The 16,759-nt window shown below is 44.2% G+C and overlaps 2 protein-coding genes across 10 annotated transcripts in view; one reads left to right on the top strand and one right to left on the bottom strand.

Moving 5' to 3' along the window:
- The window catches only part of LOC144091178 (uncharacterized), a 63,888-nt gene extending 48,825 nt beyond the window's left edge, over window positions 1-15,063 (top strand). For 6 of the 8 annotated variants that reach the window (XR_013305640.1, XR_013305635.1, XR_013305634.1 and 3 more), the window contains one exon: window positions 9,362-15,063. The gene's annotated coding sequence lies outside the window, so the exon portion shown is untranslated. The remainder of the gene's footprint in view (window positions 1-9,361) is intronic. The other 2 variants (XR_013305636.1, XR_013305638.1) reach the window with 2 other exon arrangements.
- galt (galactose-1-phosphate uridylyltransferase) overlaps window positions 6,405-16,759 on the bottom strand; it is a 51,203-nt gene continuing 40,848 nt past the window's right edge. For both annotated transcript variants that reach the window (XM_077623275.1, XM_077623276.1), the window contains 2 exons: window positions 8,096-8,250; window positions 6,405-7,911 (listed from right to left, as the gene is read on the bottom strand). In XM_077623275.1, coding sequence (XP_077479401.1) covers window positions 7,846-7,911; window positions 8,096-8,250 — 221 coding nt within the window. In that variant the 3' untranslated portion in view covers window positions 6,405-7,845. The remainder of the gene's footprint in view (window positions 7,912-8,095; window positions 8,251-16,759) is intronic.

Below are 16,759 nucleotides of genomic sequence, written 5' to 3'. Positions count from 1 at the left end.
GACGGTCCACCGCTGTTGAAAAGATTAGAGAGGCCTGTAATTTTCAACATGGGTAAACCTCAACCATGAAAGACAGAATGTGGAACAAAATCCCATAAAATAACATTGTTTGATTTTTAAAGAATTTATTTGCAAATCATGGTGGAAAATAAGTATTTGGTCAATGCGAAAAGATCATCTCAATACTTTGTTATGTACCCTTTGTTGGCAATAACGGAGGCCAAACGTTTTCTGTAACGCTTTTCACACAGTGTTAATGGTATTTTGGCCCATTGGTCCATGCAGACCTCCTCTAGAGCAGTGATGTTTTGGGGCTGTCGTTGGGCAACACAGACTTTCAACTCCCTCCACAGATTTTCTATGGGGTTAAGATCTGGAGACTGGCTATGTTACGATCGCGCCGCGTCATCGCGGCACGATCGGGAATATATTAGGACCCAGCCGCGGGAAACAGGAGTTGAATCTAGGCAGTTGGCTTCAAGCGACATCCTTAAATAAATCAACAGGGATCTGCAAATCAACAATGCCTTGGAAAGCAAAATGGCAGCATGCTGCGCGCATGCATGAACAGAAGTAACGATCCGGCAATGGTACTATGACTCATTGCTCTTTAAATACCAAAACAGGAAGCAATCAGCAGATTGACTGCAGCTGCTCTCTGACGGCACGTCAGGAGGGACAAACAGGCCGCTCCTGACAGTACCTCCCATCTAACGGACGGATCCTAGACGTCCTAATGCCGAATGTCCATGAAAAGCGAAAAACAAAAATCAGGCAGGGAGGGAGGGCAGTTGAGCTCAGTTCTCATCGTCCAGGGAGCGTCCCCGCCAGCCCGTGAAGAGACGAGGGAGGGGCCCGTCCGGCGGGCGTCCGCGCCGGCCGGTGACGAGGCGTAGGAGTGGCCGCTCCGGCGGGCGTCCGCGCCGGCCGGTGACTAGGCGGGGGAATGGCCGGCCCCGCGGGCGTCCGCGCCGGCCGGATAACGAGGCGTGGGCGTTGCCAGTCCGGCGGGCGTCCGCGCCGGCCAGTGATGAGGCGTGGGAGTGGCCGGTCCGGCGGGCGTCTGCGCCGGCCAAAGACGAGGTGAGGAAGTGGTCGGTCCGGCGGGCGTCCGCGCCGGCCGATGACAAGGTATGGCCGGTCCGGCGGGCGTCCACGCCGGCCGGTGACGAGGTGTCGAGGTGGGCGGTCAGGCGGGCGTACGCGCCGGCCTGAGACAAGGCTTAGGAGGGGCCTATCCGGCGGGCGTCCACGTCGGCCCTTGGAGAGGAGTGGGTGTAGCCGGTCCGGCGGGCCTCCCTGCTGGTCCTTAAGGTGCTGGCCAAGCCCCCTGCCCTTAACAGACACCAGAATCTTAGAACGGTCGTCGGGCACTTTACCCTGGCTGCTCGGGGGGCCGCCTGCCCCCTCGGCCGGGAGGGCCGGAGAGTCGCTCTCGCCGCTGCCGCCAACCCCCTCGTCCAGGGGTGCCGGCGAGTCGCTCTCGCCGCCGTCACCGGCCCCCTCGTCCAGGGGCACCGGAGAGTCGCTCTCGCCGTCGTCGCCGGCCCCCTGGTCCAGGGGCGCCTGAGGGTTGCTGCCGCCTTCACCGGCCCCCTCGTCCAGGGGCGCCGGAGGGTCACTTTCGCCATCGCCGGCCCCCTCGTCCAGGGGCGCCGGAGAGTCGCTCTCGCCATCGCCGGCCCCCTCGTCCAGGGGCCCCGGCACGTCGCTGCCGCTTCCGGGCGGGCAAGAGCTGGGCGGGCAAGAGCTGGGCGGGCAAGTGCTGGGCGGCCAAGAGCTGGGTGGGCAAAAGCTGGGCAGGCGGGAACCGGGCACCCAGGAACTGGGCAGGCTGAAACCGGGCTGGCCGAAACCGGCCAGAGAGAAACCGGACAGGGTGAAATTAGGCAGGCGGGGACTGTACACCCAGGAACTGGGCAGGCCGAAACTTGGCAGGCCGGGACTGGGCAGGCTGGGACTGGGCAGGCTGGAACTGGGCAGGCTGGAACTGGGCAGGCTGGAACTGGGCAGGCTGGAACTGGGCAGGCTGGAACTGGGCAGGCTGGAACTTGGCAAACAGGAACTTGGCAAACAGGAACTTGGCAAACAGGAACTTGGCAGACTGGAACTAGACGGGCCAGCCGGCACCGGAAGCCTGGTTCGTGGCTTTGGCACGGGTGCGACTGTCGGTCCAGGTGGCAAAGGGAGTAACTTGCGTGGCTTGGGCACGGGTATTTGAGAAGCTTGGAGCGGCGTGGTCGGGCGAGAAGCTTGGAGCGGCGTGGTCGGGCGAGAAGCTTGGAGCGGCGTGGTCGGGCGAGAAGCTTGGAGCGGCGTGGTTGGGCGAGAAGCTTGGAGCGGCGTGGTCGGGCGAGAAACCTGGAGCGGCGTGGTCGGGCGAGAAGCCTGGAGCGGCGTGGTCGGGCGAGAAGCTTGGAGCGGCGTGGTCGGGCAAGAAGCTTGGAGCGGCGTGGTCGGGCGAGAAGCTTGGAGCGGCGTGGTCGGCCGAGGCGTCTGGACGGGCGTGGTCGGGCGAGGAGCTTGGTCAGGGGCTCGAGCGTCCAGGCCCTCCTTCCGCTTCTCCCTGCGGCGCTGCGCTCGCCACCTCCTCCGGGAGGGCAGCACAGCACGCCGGCCGACACGTGGTGGCCCATCGTAGATGGCCAGCCGACAAGGTGAAAGACTTCGCTGCTGCGCCTCCCCAAAAAAACAAGACGGGCGGTGTTCGAAACTCTTACCTGAGCCTCCCCGCCGGCCGCCACGCGGTGGTCCCTTGTAGATGGCCAGCCGACCTGGCCGATGCTGTTCGGGGTAATCCAGGTCGGAGTAATCGGAGTAGTATTGGTCAACGTCCTCCGGTGGAGCGTATCGGAGTCCGAATCGGCTAAGAAAATCACTGTCTGAGTCCGAATCTCCAGCATACAAATCTATTAGCTCCCGGTCATCCTCACCCTCAGAAAAGTCAGAGTCCCAACCGACAAAGATTTGGCGTTCCAACGGGGCCGATGGAGGCTGAAGATTCTCCCTCCATTGAGGAAAAAGCTCGCTGGAGTCTGAATTCAAATAACTGGGGGTGTCGGAACCTTGGTATTATGACTTAGCTGTGCTGGCAGCCCAGTGCGACGCGTTGAGCGGAGGGTGGGTTTAAAGGTGGATGGAGGCTCAGAACTACCTCCTAGTCGGGACTCCTCCGCTGCCAGAATGTCTCTGAGGTGCCCACACCAAGGCGTGTCCATTATAAACTCCCCAAAAGACTTTGGGGGGCATCTTGCTGAATCCATGTGGTCGCAGGGCTTCGAAAAGGGTGGCTGGCGTCGACGAGAGCGTCGGCGCGAGCGTGGGTGGCCTCCCGCTGGGTCCATTATGGCCGGATCGTTCTGTTATGATCGCGCCACGTCGCCGCGGCGCGATCGGGAATATATTGGACCCAGCCGCGGGAAACAGGAGTTGAATCTAGGCAGTTGGTTTCAAGCGACATCCTTTAATAAATCAACAGGGATCTGCAAATCAACAATGCCTTGGAAAGCAAAACGGCAGCATGCTGCGCGCATGCATGAACAGAAGTAACGATCCGGCAATGGTACTATGACTCATTGCTCTTTAAATACCAAAACAGGAAGCAATCAGCAGATTGACAGCAGCTGCTCTCTGACGGCACGTCAGGAGGGACAAACAGGCCGCTCCTGACAGGCTAGGCCACTCCAGGGCCGTGAAATGCTTCTTACGAAGCCACTCCTTTCTTGACCTGGCTGTGTGTTTGGGATCATTGTCATGCTGAAAGACCCAGGCACGTCTCATCTTCAATGTCCTTTCTGATGGAAAGAGATTTGCATTCAAAATCTCTCGATACATAGCCCCATTCATTCTTTCCTTTACACAGATCAGTCGTCCTGGTCCCTTTGCAGAAAACAGCCCCAAAGCATGATGTTTCCACCCCCATGCCTCACAGTGGGTATGGTGTTCGGATGCAATTCAGTATTATTTCTCCTCCAAACACGAGAACCTGTGTTTCTACCAAAAAGATCTATTTTGGTTTCATCTGACCATAACACATTCTCCCAGTCCTGTTCTGTATCATCCAAATGCTCTCTAGCGAACCGCAGACGGGCCTGGATGTGTACTGTATTCAGCAGGGGGACACGTATGGCAGTGCAGGATTTGAGTCCCTGGCGCATTGTGTTACTGATAGTAGCCTTTGTTACTGTGGTCCCAGCTCTCTTTAGGTCATTCACTAGGTCCCCCCATGTGGTTCTGGGATTTTTGCTCACCGTTCTTGTTATCATTTTGATGCCACGGGGGTGAGATCTTGCATGAGCCCCAGATCGAGGAAGATCAGTGGTCTTGTATGTCTTCCATTTTCTAATAATTGCTCCCACAGTTGATTTCTTTACACCAAGCGTTACACTTATTACAGATTCAGTCTTCCCAGCCTGGTGCAGGTCTACAATTTTGTCTCTGGTGTCCTTCGACAGCTCTTTGGTCTTGGCCATAGTGGAGTTTGGAGTGTGAGAGACTGAGGTTGTGGACAGATGTCTTTTATACCGATAATGAGTTAAAACAGATGCCAAACACTTATTTTCCACTCTAATTTGGAAAAAAAATCTTTAAAAATCAAACAATGTGATTTTTTTCCCCCCACATTCTGTCTCTCATGGTTGAAGTTTACCCATGTTGACAATTACAGGCCTCTAATCTTTTCAAGTAGAACTTGTACAATTGGTGCTTGACTAAATACTTATTTGCCCCACTGTATATGTATGTATTAACGTATATATCCTCCTAAGCAGTCCTATCACCCGATCAAACTCTCCCCCATCAGATGGTGGAGAGATCTCACGCTCCCATAACAATGATGCAATGCTCCGTCTGGAGCGCCGCCTCTTCTCCCGGCACTATTGTCCTCTGGTCACAGCTGTTCCAGCGTGCATGACAGTGGAGGCAAGGCTGAACGGCTCCAAAGACGTTTAGGAGTAGCACAAAGAAACCAAGCCACGCGACGGGTAGAGTCGAGTCGCAAAGGTCACAAAAACAACAAAGCAAAAAGCACAAAGTACAAAGCAAAGTATATGGGAAAGCATTAAGAAATACTAAAATGCAATTAAAAAAGCTATCTCTTTTCTCCCCCTTCCGTGACGAAGTTGGCGTGTATCTCTGCTGGTGGTGATTTTTTACTGCTCTGGTGGCAGCAATCCAGCACTTCAGCTAGTTTAACAGATTTTAAATTCTGCATAATTTATAGAAACATTTTAGAAGAGTCTGTGGAGAAAGATCTGAGATTATCGTCCTGGTGAGATAAGATTGTTATTGTTATTCACGGAAGTCATATTTTTGTGTATGTTTGTTGAAATTGTTGAGTTTGTAAAGAGAGTCACTTTTCTGTGTGAACTGTGCTAAAGGCGCTTTTTTTGTGTGAATTGCACCAAAAATGCTACCGTTTTTCACACCTATAGGGTGCACTTACAAGTCTAAAATTTTCTCTAAAACAGTCGATGCGCCCAATCGGTCGGTGCACCTTGTTTGGCCACTAAATTCAATTTTTATGAAGGTGATTGTAAATCTCTAGCCTGCTTGCAGTTCGTGATTGACTCAGCCACTTGTCCGTAAATCACTTGTGCCAGATATATTCTGTAAATAAAAGTGACTGTTCATTGTCTCCAGCCAGCATTCGGATAACCAACACTGTCACTTCCCCAAATTAACCGAAACCGCGGAGGAAGAAAGAGCACTCTTCCTCCAACAATGTATATTTAGGCCGGCCCGGCGACTGAGTGGTTCGCGCATCGGCCTCACAGTTCTGGGGTCCTGGGTTCGAATCCAGGTCGTTCCTCCTGTGTGGAGTTTGCATGTTCTCCCCGGGCCTGCGTGGGTTTTCTCCGGGTACTCAGGTTTCCTTCCACATTGCAAAAACATGCCTGGTAGACTAATTGGACACTCTAAATTTCTCTAAAGTTATGAGTGAGACTGTGAATGGTTCTCTGTCTCCTCGTGCCCTGCGATCGGCTGGCCGCCGATTCAAGGTGTCCCCCGCCTTCGGCCCGAAGTCAGCCGGGATATGCTCCAGCAGCCCCTGTGACTGTTGTGAGGATAAGTGGTTCAGATAATAAATGACTGTATATTCATGTACATTTTGGTTAGATTTTCCCAAGTCACATACAAAAATCGCAATAATCGTGTTAAAGTGTAGTATCAGAATTAATCAGGATTGAATCATGACGTAGGAAAGGTGATACGAATCAAATATGAGGCAACACATGGTCAAATGTTCTGTCATTTTGTGAGTCTCTGATAATTTATGTGCAGAAAAGATAATAAACAAAAAATAAGTAACTTACATTGCACTGCACATGCACTTTAAGGTAGTGGGGCAGCCGGAGCCGATCACAGCTAATCAACAGTAAATAAAAACTGGTATAACTATCGAAGAGTAGGAGCTGGAATCAGCCAAAAATGTTTATTCATAATGATCTTACAATTTTGGTGTCACATTCATTCAAAAAACATGAAGAAAAACTAAATATTTTAATATACAATTATACCTCTGCTTACAAATGCTTCTCCATACGAAACTTTCAGGTTACGAACCCCTTTGATATTCAAATTACTGTTCCAATATAGGGCGGCCCGGCGGCTGAAGGGTTAGCACATCAGCCTCACAGTGGGGGACCTGGGTTCAAATCCAGGTCGGTCCACCTGTGTGGAGTTTGCATGTTGTCCCCGGGCTTGTGTGGGATTTCTCCGAGTATTCCAGTTTCCTCCCACATTTTAAAGACATGCATGGTAGGCTGATTGGACACTCTAAATTGCCCCTAGGTATGAGTGTGAGCGTGAATGGTTGTTTGTCTCCTTGTGCCCTGTGATTGGCTGGCCACCAATTCAGGGTGTCCCCCGCCTCAGGCCTGAACTCATAGGCTCCAGCACCCCTCGCGGCCCTAGTAAGGATAAAGCGGTTCAGAAAATGACATGAGGTGCTCCAATATACAAAAACAAGAACAAGAACAGGCTGAATAAGCTGGTTAGGAGGGCCAGCTCTGTTCTGGGCTGTCCTCTGGACTCTGTGGAGGAAGTGGGAGAGCAGAGAATGCTGACCAGGATGATGTCCATCATGGACAGCACCTCCCACCCCCTGCATGAGTCTGTGGAGTCCCTCCAAAGCTCCTTTAGCAATAGACTGCGGCACCCTCATTGCAGGAAGGAGCGCTTCCGCAGATCCTTCCTCCCATCAGCTGTCAGGCTCTTTAACAAAAAAATGGCTGAGTGTTGAGACCTACCGTATGCATGCATGTATATTTATGTGTATGTATGTATATATGTGCTAAGCAACATGCTCATTTATTTATATATTTATTCATGTATTTATTTATTAACTTACTTTTACCTATCTATTTATGTCTAAAATGCCTTTCCTATTCCTGCATCCTCACCCTCTTGGTACTGTGACAACAACATTTCCCGAATACGGGATGAAAAGTTATCCAATCCAATCCAAATTATGAAATCCCCAAAACATCAATGTATTTCCTGTACTCGTTATTTCTCATACACAATGGAAAACTGATAATTTTTAAAGGGTTTGGTGGTAGTTTCTTTGAGGACCGTGGAACAAATTAGAGTATTTACATATAAAATAATGCTCTATTTTTAAAAAATCCTGTTACGAAATAAGTTTTGGAACCCACTAATTTTGTAAGTAGATGTACGAGTGTACATTACCTAATTTAAATGAAATTCCATAATTATGTCAAAGGTATAGCTTGCAACTTGCCAGAAAAATATAATTAAAAAAAGATTATAAATGTGTGTTCTCATGGGATAATAACATAGTTTGTTACGGGTTATGTTGATCAGACATTTTTCCGTTTATCCTCATTTTTCTTCCACATTTCTGCTTGTATAGTGCTCTTCTGGTAGATTACGTAACTTCTCTGCAGCCTAAATAAAAAAAAGAGAGAGAGATTCTGAAATAACTTCAAGGAATTAATTCTTGTGTATTCCTAATTGTAAACCTGTAAAGGCCTCTCAATCCAGTCTAAATATCTCCAATGTAGATGGATAAAGTGCAAACAAGTAGGTGAAGATGTTGACAACGTGCAAATGTACTGTTATTGTAAAGCACCTGTTCAGGAGTGAGGTCTCTCTGCTCCTGAGCAAGCATCTCATAGCCGACCATGAACTTCTTAATTGTGGCCGAGCGTAGCAGAGGAGGGTAGTAATGGGCATGTAGCTGCCAGTGGGAGTTGTCTTCTTTTAGGTAGGGGCCAGTCGGGGCACCTGAGCAAAACAAAAACATCCACAAGATCAATGTTGCAAGATTTGTTCAACTCATGATATTGTGTTTTTTTCCCACTAAGCTAAGACTGACTCACTAGTTAGGAACTGGAGTACCCGGATAAATAGTTAGGAATATACATCAATCATCATGGGAAAAACAATATGTATTATATGAAGGGGTATTTTTTGGGGAGAGATGCGAGCCTCTTGCTATGGTTCGATATACATACATACATATATATATATATATACGTGTATATATACACACATATATATATATACATATATATATATATATATACATACATATATATACATACACACATATACATATATATACCGTATTTTCACGACTATAAAGCGCACACAAAAGTATTAAATTTTCTCCCAAATAGACAGGGCGCCTAATAATCCAGTGCGTTTTATATATGGACCAATACTAAAATTGTTATCACGATAAAATAAAATGAATCAGTTGATAGGGTACACCAACTCTACTATTTTCCTGTAGACAAAGTACTGCGCAGTGACTGCTGGGATATGTAGTAGTTCTTTTGTCAATAAACCCAATGGATTGTGGCCTGAATACATTGACATCAATACAGCTGGACAAAGCATGGAAAGCACTGTTGGAAAAGTTACGCTAGCTACCAGCTAGCTTCTATTTGCGAATGGATTGTGGCCTGTTGTTGGAATTATTTTATATAAGTTATCCTGATTCTGGTATGACTGTCGAAATGTTAGTTAATAGAATGAGTGTCTTGAGCTCTGGGAAGTTTCACCTTATTCAACAAAGAGGAACTACCCAGGGGGGCCGACGCCTGTCTGAACTATTGTGTGAGGGTTGCAGGATATCGGGAAGGAGACTATAAAGATGTTATCTTGAAGGGGCATATGGTCATGATCAAAGAACCTTTTGTAACTGGGAGAGATCTCTCTCTTTGATCAGCTTGAAACTTCCTGTAACTTGGACACTCCCGAAACACAATAAGAGACTTGGCGAGGGGAGATTTTCTTCAGAGTGTGTCGACGGGCTGAGACGCGAACGGTCCGAGACCCTCTCATTTTTAAATAAAATAACCTCAATTCTTTGTGTTCCTACTTTTTTCAGATTGGTGATACAAATGTCTGGTGTTTAAACCCAACATTTAATTGGTCCTTCGAGCCGGATCCCAAGATACCTAAGGATCCCAGCGGGTGAGCAAGATCCAGAAAAGTCTGTGGCCACAGCATAAAGATCCTTTTCCAGGACTGTTTCTTCCTTACGGGCTGGGGTCCAAAGGTTGAAGGGATACCAAGGACGCAGAGAATCGTGAGTAAATTTTATTTAAAAAAGGAATGAATGAGAAAAAAGGAATGAATGAGAACGAAGTAAAATAGAGTAATGAATGAATGAGAATGAACTCAAATCCGTGAAATGAAAACCCTGACAATCCTAGGCCCTATCAGGTAAAAAATTCAAACAACAAACTTCCACAGGCGTACAGAGGTAAAAAAAAATTCAAACAACAAACTTTCGCAGGCGGGCAGACACCCTTAGTTGAAAAATACTAATTAAATTCTGTAAAGGAAAGCGAAATCCAGGGTGTATTGAATAAGAAGCGTAAAATCTGTGACGGATAGTGGAGTTCTGGGTGTATTGAATGAAAAGCGAAAAAAAGGATAGAGTCCTGGTTAAAGAGAAATAAAGAAGCGAACTAAAAGGAATGAAAGTGTGTAAAAGTGAGAAAGATATTGTTATACAGTGCCAAGATACTGAAAGAGCTTGATATAAAGAAGAAAAAAAATAGAATAAAACTATAAACGCATGCAAGTAATCTTCATATGAATAGATAAATAAGATATAATTACGCTGTAACGCGTTCATAAATCTCGATTGTAGCGCAATATAAGACTAGAAACGACTAAGAAATATACTTAGGCGGATAAATAAGATAAGAAGATATATATATATATATATTAGGCCTGTTCAAAAACAGTGGCCCTGTTTAGCCCGCTCCTCGTAGGAGGCTCCACATGTAAGCAGGGAGCACGACGAGGGGGGGGAAGGGGGATAGATAGAACAAAGAGAAAGAGACAGAGATGTAGGGACAGAAAGAGACAGAGGAATGTAAAGAGAGAGAAAGAGAGAGATGTAGGTAAAGAGAAATGTAGACAGAGAAAGTTGACAGTTTTAGAGAAAGATAGAGAAATGTAGAGAGAGAGAGAGAGAGATAGAGAGATGTAGAGAAAGAGAGAGATAGTTGATAGTGTTATGATATATTAGTGAAAAATTATGGGTCTTTTATTAAACACTAAAATGTATATTAGGAAATGCCTAGTGAAAGGTTATTTTCCCTAAATTTTAATTGAGGTAATAGTGAGCACAGAAAATGGCTCTTATTTTAAATAAAACCGCCTTCTTAGAGCGGATAGGAATTCAGCCAGAGCTTTAACTATTGGTTTTAGAAATATGAGAGTGATTTGCGATTTAGACTTAAGTTTTAAGAATCATCCAAATTATTAATGATATCAAACATGAAAACAATGCAGAAATGGCATTCATCCAAATTATTAAGTAAATAATACCTGGCTGGTTTAGATAAAATAATTGATTTAGAATAGGCATGATTTCCCTAGGACGGAAGAGGCATGAAATGTTTTTCGGTGCACAGAAAGACATTCCTTGTTTTGCCCGGAACAGGTGGAATATGCTTTGGCGTGGTTCATATTAATGACTATTAGAATATTAATTGCATTAGCATCAAACAGTTGATGTCAACCAAACAACGTTAACCTATTTCTTTTGAGAATGATTAGGCTGATAGCACAGCAAAAAGGTGGTTAGCTGCCAAGAAGCCCCAGACTGGGGATGACGCTCTTCACCAGTGATGAAAAAAATTGCAGACCACTGATTTTTGAAAATGAGTGTAAGCATGAATGGTTGTTTGTTTGTCTTTTTGTGTTTCTAATTGGCCGACCATCAAGATATAATCAATCAGATATCAAGGTGGAAAATGATTTAGAAATTTGAAATCAATTTTTGATGAAAATTACGGAAAATTGTTTAGTCAAATGAAATTTTAATGGTAAAAGCAGCAGTACTCCAAACGTGAAATTTGAAGTGGAGAAACAAATCTGCTATGCAAAATTTAGGAGCACTGAAAAGACAGTGTTTGATACCAAATTCCAAAGTACTATTGATTTATTGTGATAATGGCATCCAAATTGTGTTAACAGAATAATTGACTGAATTGACAAAAGTTTCCATATTTCGTTCCGAAAAAAAAAAAAAATGGAAATCCAATTTAGTGGAATGTACCAAACGCCATTATTAACTACACGATTGGAACTGGAGGATGAGGCTAATCATATGTCTGCATAAAAGAAAAAAACTTTAAAGAAACGCATTAATTTTGGGTTGGCGAAGGGAGATGGTGTTTCTTAACAGGAAAAATGGAGAGCACACATGAGCACCCCAGGATAAGAGAGTCCGTGCAAGATCCACCTTGTGCACTGTAAGAAGGTTCTCTCAGTTGAAACGTATGAGGAGACAGGTAAGATAAACTTTTTGACGTAATCAGACAAAATGGCAAGCACTCCAATATTGATTGGAAAGATTATTGCTCGGGGAGCAATGCTGTAAGCCATGAGGAACTTTTTATATTGGTTTTATTGTCTCCATATAAAAAGCGTTTCAATTGAGACTACACCTTCTTACAGATAGTTAAAGTAAACAATTGTGACTAGATCTTCTTACATATAGTTAAAGTAAACAATTAGAGAGAAAAGATAAACTACAATGGATAGAAATGTAACTAGAATTTAATTTTATGCCTGACTATTGAAAAATATTGATTAAGAAAGTTTTATAGGAGATGATTGGCAAACTCCGAAGACAATGGAATGTTACATTTGATAATAAGACTACTAGTTTGGGATATTTTGAATTAAAAAACACTGAGGTTAATATGCAACGCAATACACATTATTAGATGAATTGGGACTTGATTAGTATGCATTTTAAAAGTAATGGGCTTTAATTGCTCTAAAGGATACAATTATGCTAGAAATATTGACCCTGACAAACAAGGGGTGGTTACATTTTACTGGGTTCAATTCTATTTAGAATTATAAATGTGTGCATTTTGTTTCTGAATATTAATTGATGTGAATCTAAACTGTTACAGAGAACGGGAAAGCTGTTTTCCTGAGGAGAAAGCAGCCTGGTTTGCTTTTTGTATTTTTCCTATTCTTAGTATGATTAGTTAATTTGTGTAATTGTAGGAAAGAGGAAAAAACAAATATGGGTTTTGATCTTAACAAGGAAGCAGTGTTCAAAATAGAATATCAGCTAGCATGTTTAATTTTGACTAATAAGGTATTTAAATTTTCACAAACATAATGATGAATGTTAAGCACGTGTTAAAGACAATGACAGAACACAGCAGCATACACAACAACAGAACTGAGCCGATCTCAAGAACAGTGCAGACGAACTGTACTAAAGGCCTACCGTGCCTACCAAAAATGTATTCCATAATTGAGCCATAAATGTCTCAACAGGGGGGAGATATGGTGAACAGGTATAAATACCTATTTTAAAATTTTTGTAGGAACTGTTTAATTTGTTATTTTATTGATCTGTAAAGAACATGGGATCTCCAAAATCATCTGGAGTGACAATGGAGCTCATTTTTCAAACAGCAAAGTGCAAAACATGGCAAAACAACTGGTAGAACTAGCTCGAGATTAACACTTTTGAGATAGTTATTGGAAGACCATTCCAACTTCCTTTATGGGGAGATGACCCATGGCGAGAGACTAAGGAAGGAGAGAAACTTATCCAAAGAACATGTAAGCTGCCGTGATCTTTTTGTCTATCTTGCAGGAGGTGGTGTAGCCAGGTGACTGGATCCTGATCCGAGTCATAAAAATGAAGTCCTGGTTCTCTCCACGATGGGAAGACCCATTCGTGGCCCAACTCACCAACCTCCACAGCAGCAAAGATCGCTGAAAAGTCAAAGTCGATTCAGGTCAAGGTATTCGAGACAGGTGACTCTGAGTGGGACTGTAAGTCGGACGGTGTCAAAACCCTTGTCCGTGAAGAAACTCATCTGACGTCTACTCACCAGCCACGAGCACCCCTCACTTAACCCTGACCTCCCATAGACTTTGCACCTCTATACAGAAGCACAGTGATAGCTGTTGTCACCCACATCACAGTGACTGGACTGTCAGTGACAGCCTGGGCGTATCTGAACGCCCCGCCCACAGAGACTCGAGTTGGAAAACAAGTGCAGGAAACGTCCTGCCTCATCACTGGAAAGGCAGAGCCAAGCGGTCTGCTCTTGGATGGGGCGACGGGGACCCAATCTACATCAACATCGGGGTTCCCCGCGGTGTACCAGATGAGTATAAGCTCGCTGACCAAATTACACGACTCCAAAACAGGACGGAAGAAGGGTTTGCAGCCATCCATGAACAGTTGTCGGCGACCTCCTTGATGGCCTTCCAGAACAGAATTGCTGTTGACATGCTCCTGGCAGAGAAAGGTGGCGTGTGCTCCATCTTTGGCGACCAATGCTGCACGTTCATCCCTAACAACACAGCAGCTGACGGGAGTTTAACCAAGGCCCTGGAGGGGCTTCGATCCCTCAACAGCAAGATGAAAGAACATTCTGGAATCGACACCTCAATGTGGGGCGAATTTGGTAGCATGTTTGGCAGATACAAACAGTTGGTTGTATCAGTTTTAATGTCAATCGCTGTTTATGCTGCCATTCTCACAACTTGTGGATGTTGTTGCATTCCCTGTATTCGTACGTTATGTGAAAGATTAATAACAAATGCCATAGAACCAGTCAAATCCGAAATGTATGCCTTATTGACATCTGGAGGCGAACCACGGGATGACGACGACGCATCTGGGGATGAGGAGGAAATGCAGTTCATGGGATTGCCTGACATGTTCCCAGATGCTAAAGACTCTGGCATTAACTTTTGAGTGTAACGTTTTCTGTTATTTTTGTGATCCTGTAATGTGAAAATCTGAAAAGAAGAGGTCATGGGTGATGATATTTTATAGCAGAATCCGGATAAACAGGAGGGTTATGTTGGAATTATTTTATATAAGTTATCCTGATTCTGGTATGACTGTCGAAATGTTAGTTAATAGAATGAGAGTGTCTTGAGCTCTGGGAAGTTTCACCTTATTCAACAAAGAGGAACTACCCAGGGGGGCCGACGCCTGTCTGAACTATTGTGTGAGGGTTGCAGGATATCGGGAAGGAGACTATAAAGATGTTATCTTGAAGGGGCATATGGTCATGATCAAAGAACCTTTTGTAACTGGGAGAGATCTCTCTCTCCTTTGATCAGCTTGAAACTTCCTGTAACTTGGACACTCCCGAAACACAATAAGAGACTTGGCGAGGGGAGATTTTCTTCAGAGTGTGTCGACGGGCTGAGACGCGAACGGTCCGAGACCCTCTCATTTTTAAATAAAATAACCTCAATTCTTTGTGTTCCTACTTTTTTCAGATTGGTGATACAAATGTCTGGTGTTTAAACCCAACACCTGTATACATCGACATCAATACAGCTTGACAAAGCATGGGAAGCACCGTTGGAAAAGTTACGCTAGCTACCAGCTAGCTACTATTGGCGAATGGATTGTGGCCGCCTGGACGAACGTATAAAACTCAGCGTTTTCGATGACTAATTTGGACAATTGTTCAATTTAGACACAGAAAATGAGGACTTTGAGGGATTTGTGGGTGATGATGACGTGAGTAAGTTGTAAAATGGCTAAATAAAGTACAACCGAACTCAGTTTTGCTTCCGTTGCCTTTTTAAAAACGTGTTTTTAGCGTGTGGGTGTAGCGTGCAAGAACTATATATCCCAGCAGTCACTGCGCACCGGAAACCGGAAAAAGAGTCTGGGGCTGCTTCCGTTAGCCAGCGCTATTGCGGTTAGATATTCATACATAATATATAACATATATGTGTCTAAAAAAAACGGTGCATCCTTTGTGTGTTTAAAATACAGAAATAGCACTCATTACTGACGCTGCGGCTAAAAATACGATGCGCCATATAGTCGTGAAAATACGGTACATACATATATATTGGATTGGATAACTTTATTCATCCCGTATTCGGGAAATTTCATTGTGACAGTTGCAAGAAAAGGCATAGTTATAAGTTAGACATGTATATATATATATATATATATATATATATATATATATATATATATATATATATAGGGGGGGGAAGGGGGATAGATAGAACAAAGAGAAAGAGACAGAGATGTAGGGACAGAAAGAGACAGAGGAATGTAAAGAGAGAGAAAGAGAGAGATGTAGGTAAAGAGAAATGTAGACAGAGAAAGTTGACAGTTTTAGAGAAAGATAGAGAAATGTAGAGAGAGAGAGAGAGAGATAGAGAGATGTAGAGAAAGAGAGAGATAGTTGATAGTGTTATGATATATTAGTGAAAAATTATGGGTCTTTTATTAAACACTAAAATGTATATTAGGAAATGCCTAGTGAAAGGTTATTTTCCCTAAATTTTAATTGAGGTAATAGTGAGCACAGAAAATGGCTCTTATTTTAAATAAAACCGCCTTCTTAGAGCGGATAGGAATTCAGCCAGAGCTTTAACTATTGGTTTTAGAAATATGAGAGTGATTTGCGATTTAGACTTAAGTTTTAAGAATCATCCAAATTATTAATGATATCAAACATGAAAACAATGCAGAAATGGCATTCATCCAAATTATTAAGTAAATAATACCTGGCTGGTTTAGATAAAATAATTGATTTAGAATAGGCATGATTTCCCTAGGACGGAAGAGGCATGAAATGTTTTTCGGTGCACAGAAAGACATTCCTTGTTTTGCCCGGAACAGGTGGAATATGCTTTGGCGTGGTTCATATTAATGACTATTAGAATATTAATTGCATTAGCATCAAACAGTTGATGTCAACCAAACAACGTTAACCTATTTCTTTTGAGAATGATTAGGCTGATAGCACAGCAAAAAGGTGGTTAGCTGCCAAGAAGCCCCAGACTGGGGATGACGCTCTTCACCAGTGATGAAAAAAATTGCAGACCACTGATTTTTGAAAATGAGTGTAAGCATGAATGGTTGTTTGTTTGTCTTTTTGTGTTTCTAATTGGCCGACCATCAAGATATAATCAATCAGATATCAAGGTGGAAAATGATTTAGAAATTTTTGATGAAAATTACGGAAAATTGTTTAGTCAAATGAAATTTTAATGGTAAAAGCAGCAGTACTCCAAACGTGAAATTTGAAGTGGAGAAACAAATCTGCTATGCAAAATTTAGGAGCACTGAAAAGACAGTGTTTGATACCAAATTCCAAAGTACTATTGATTTATTGTGATAATGGCATCCAAATTGTGTTAACAGAATAATTGACTGAATTGACAAAAGTTTCCATATTTCGTTCCGAAAAAAAAAAAAAATGGAAATCCAATTTAGTGGAATGTACCAAACGCC

The sequence above is a fragment of the Stigmatopora argus genome, chromosome 16 (assembly GCF_051989625.1).
Source record: "Stigmatopora argus isolate UIUO_Sarg chromosome 16, RoL_Sarg_1.0, whole genome shotgun sequence".
In the NCBI taxonomy this organism is placed as follows: domain Eukaryota; kingdom Metazoa; phylum Chordata; class Actinopteri; order Syngnathiformes; family Syngnathidae; genus Stigmatopora; species Stigmatopora argus.
The sequence above is the reverse complement of the archived record's forward strand: the minus strand, read 5'-3'. Positions and strand labels throughout refer to the sequence as shown.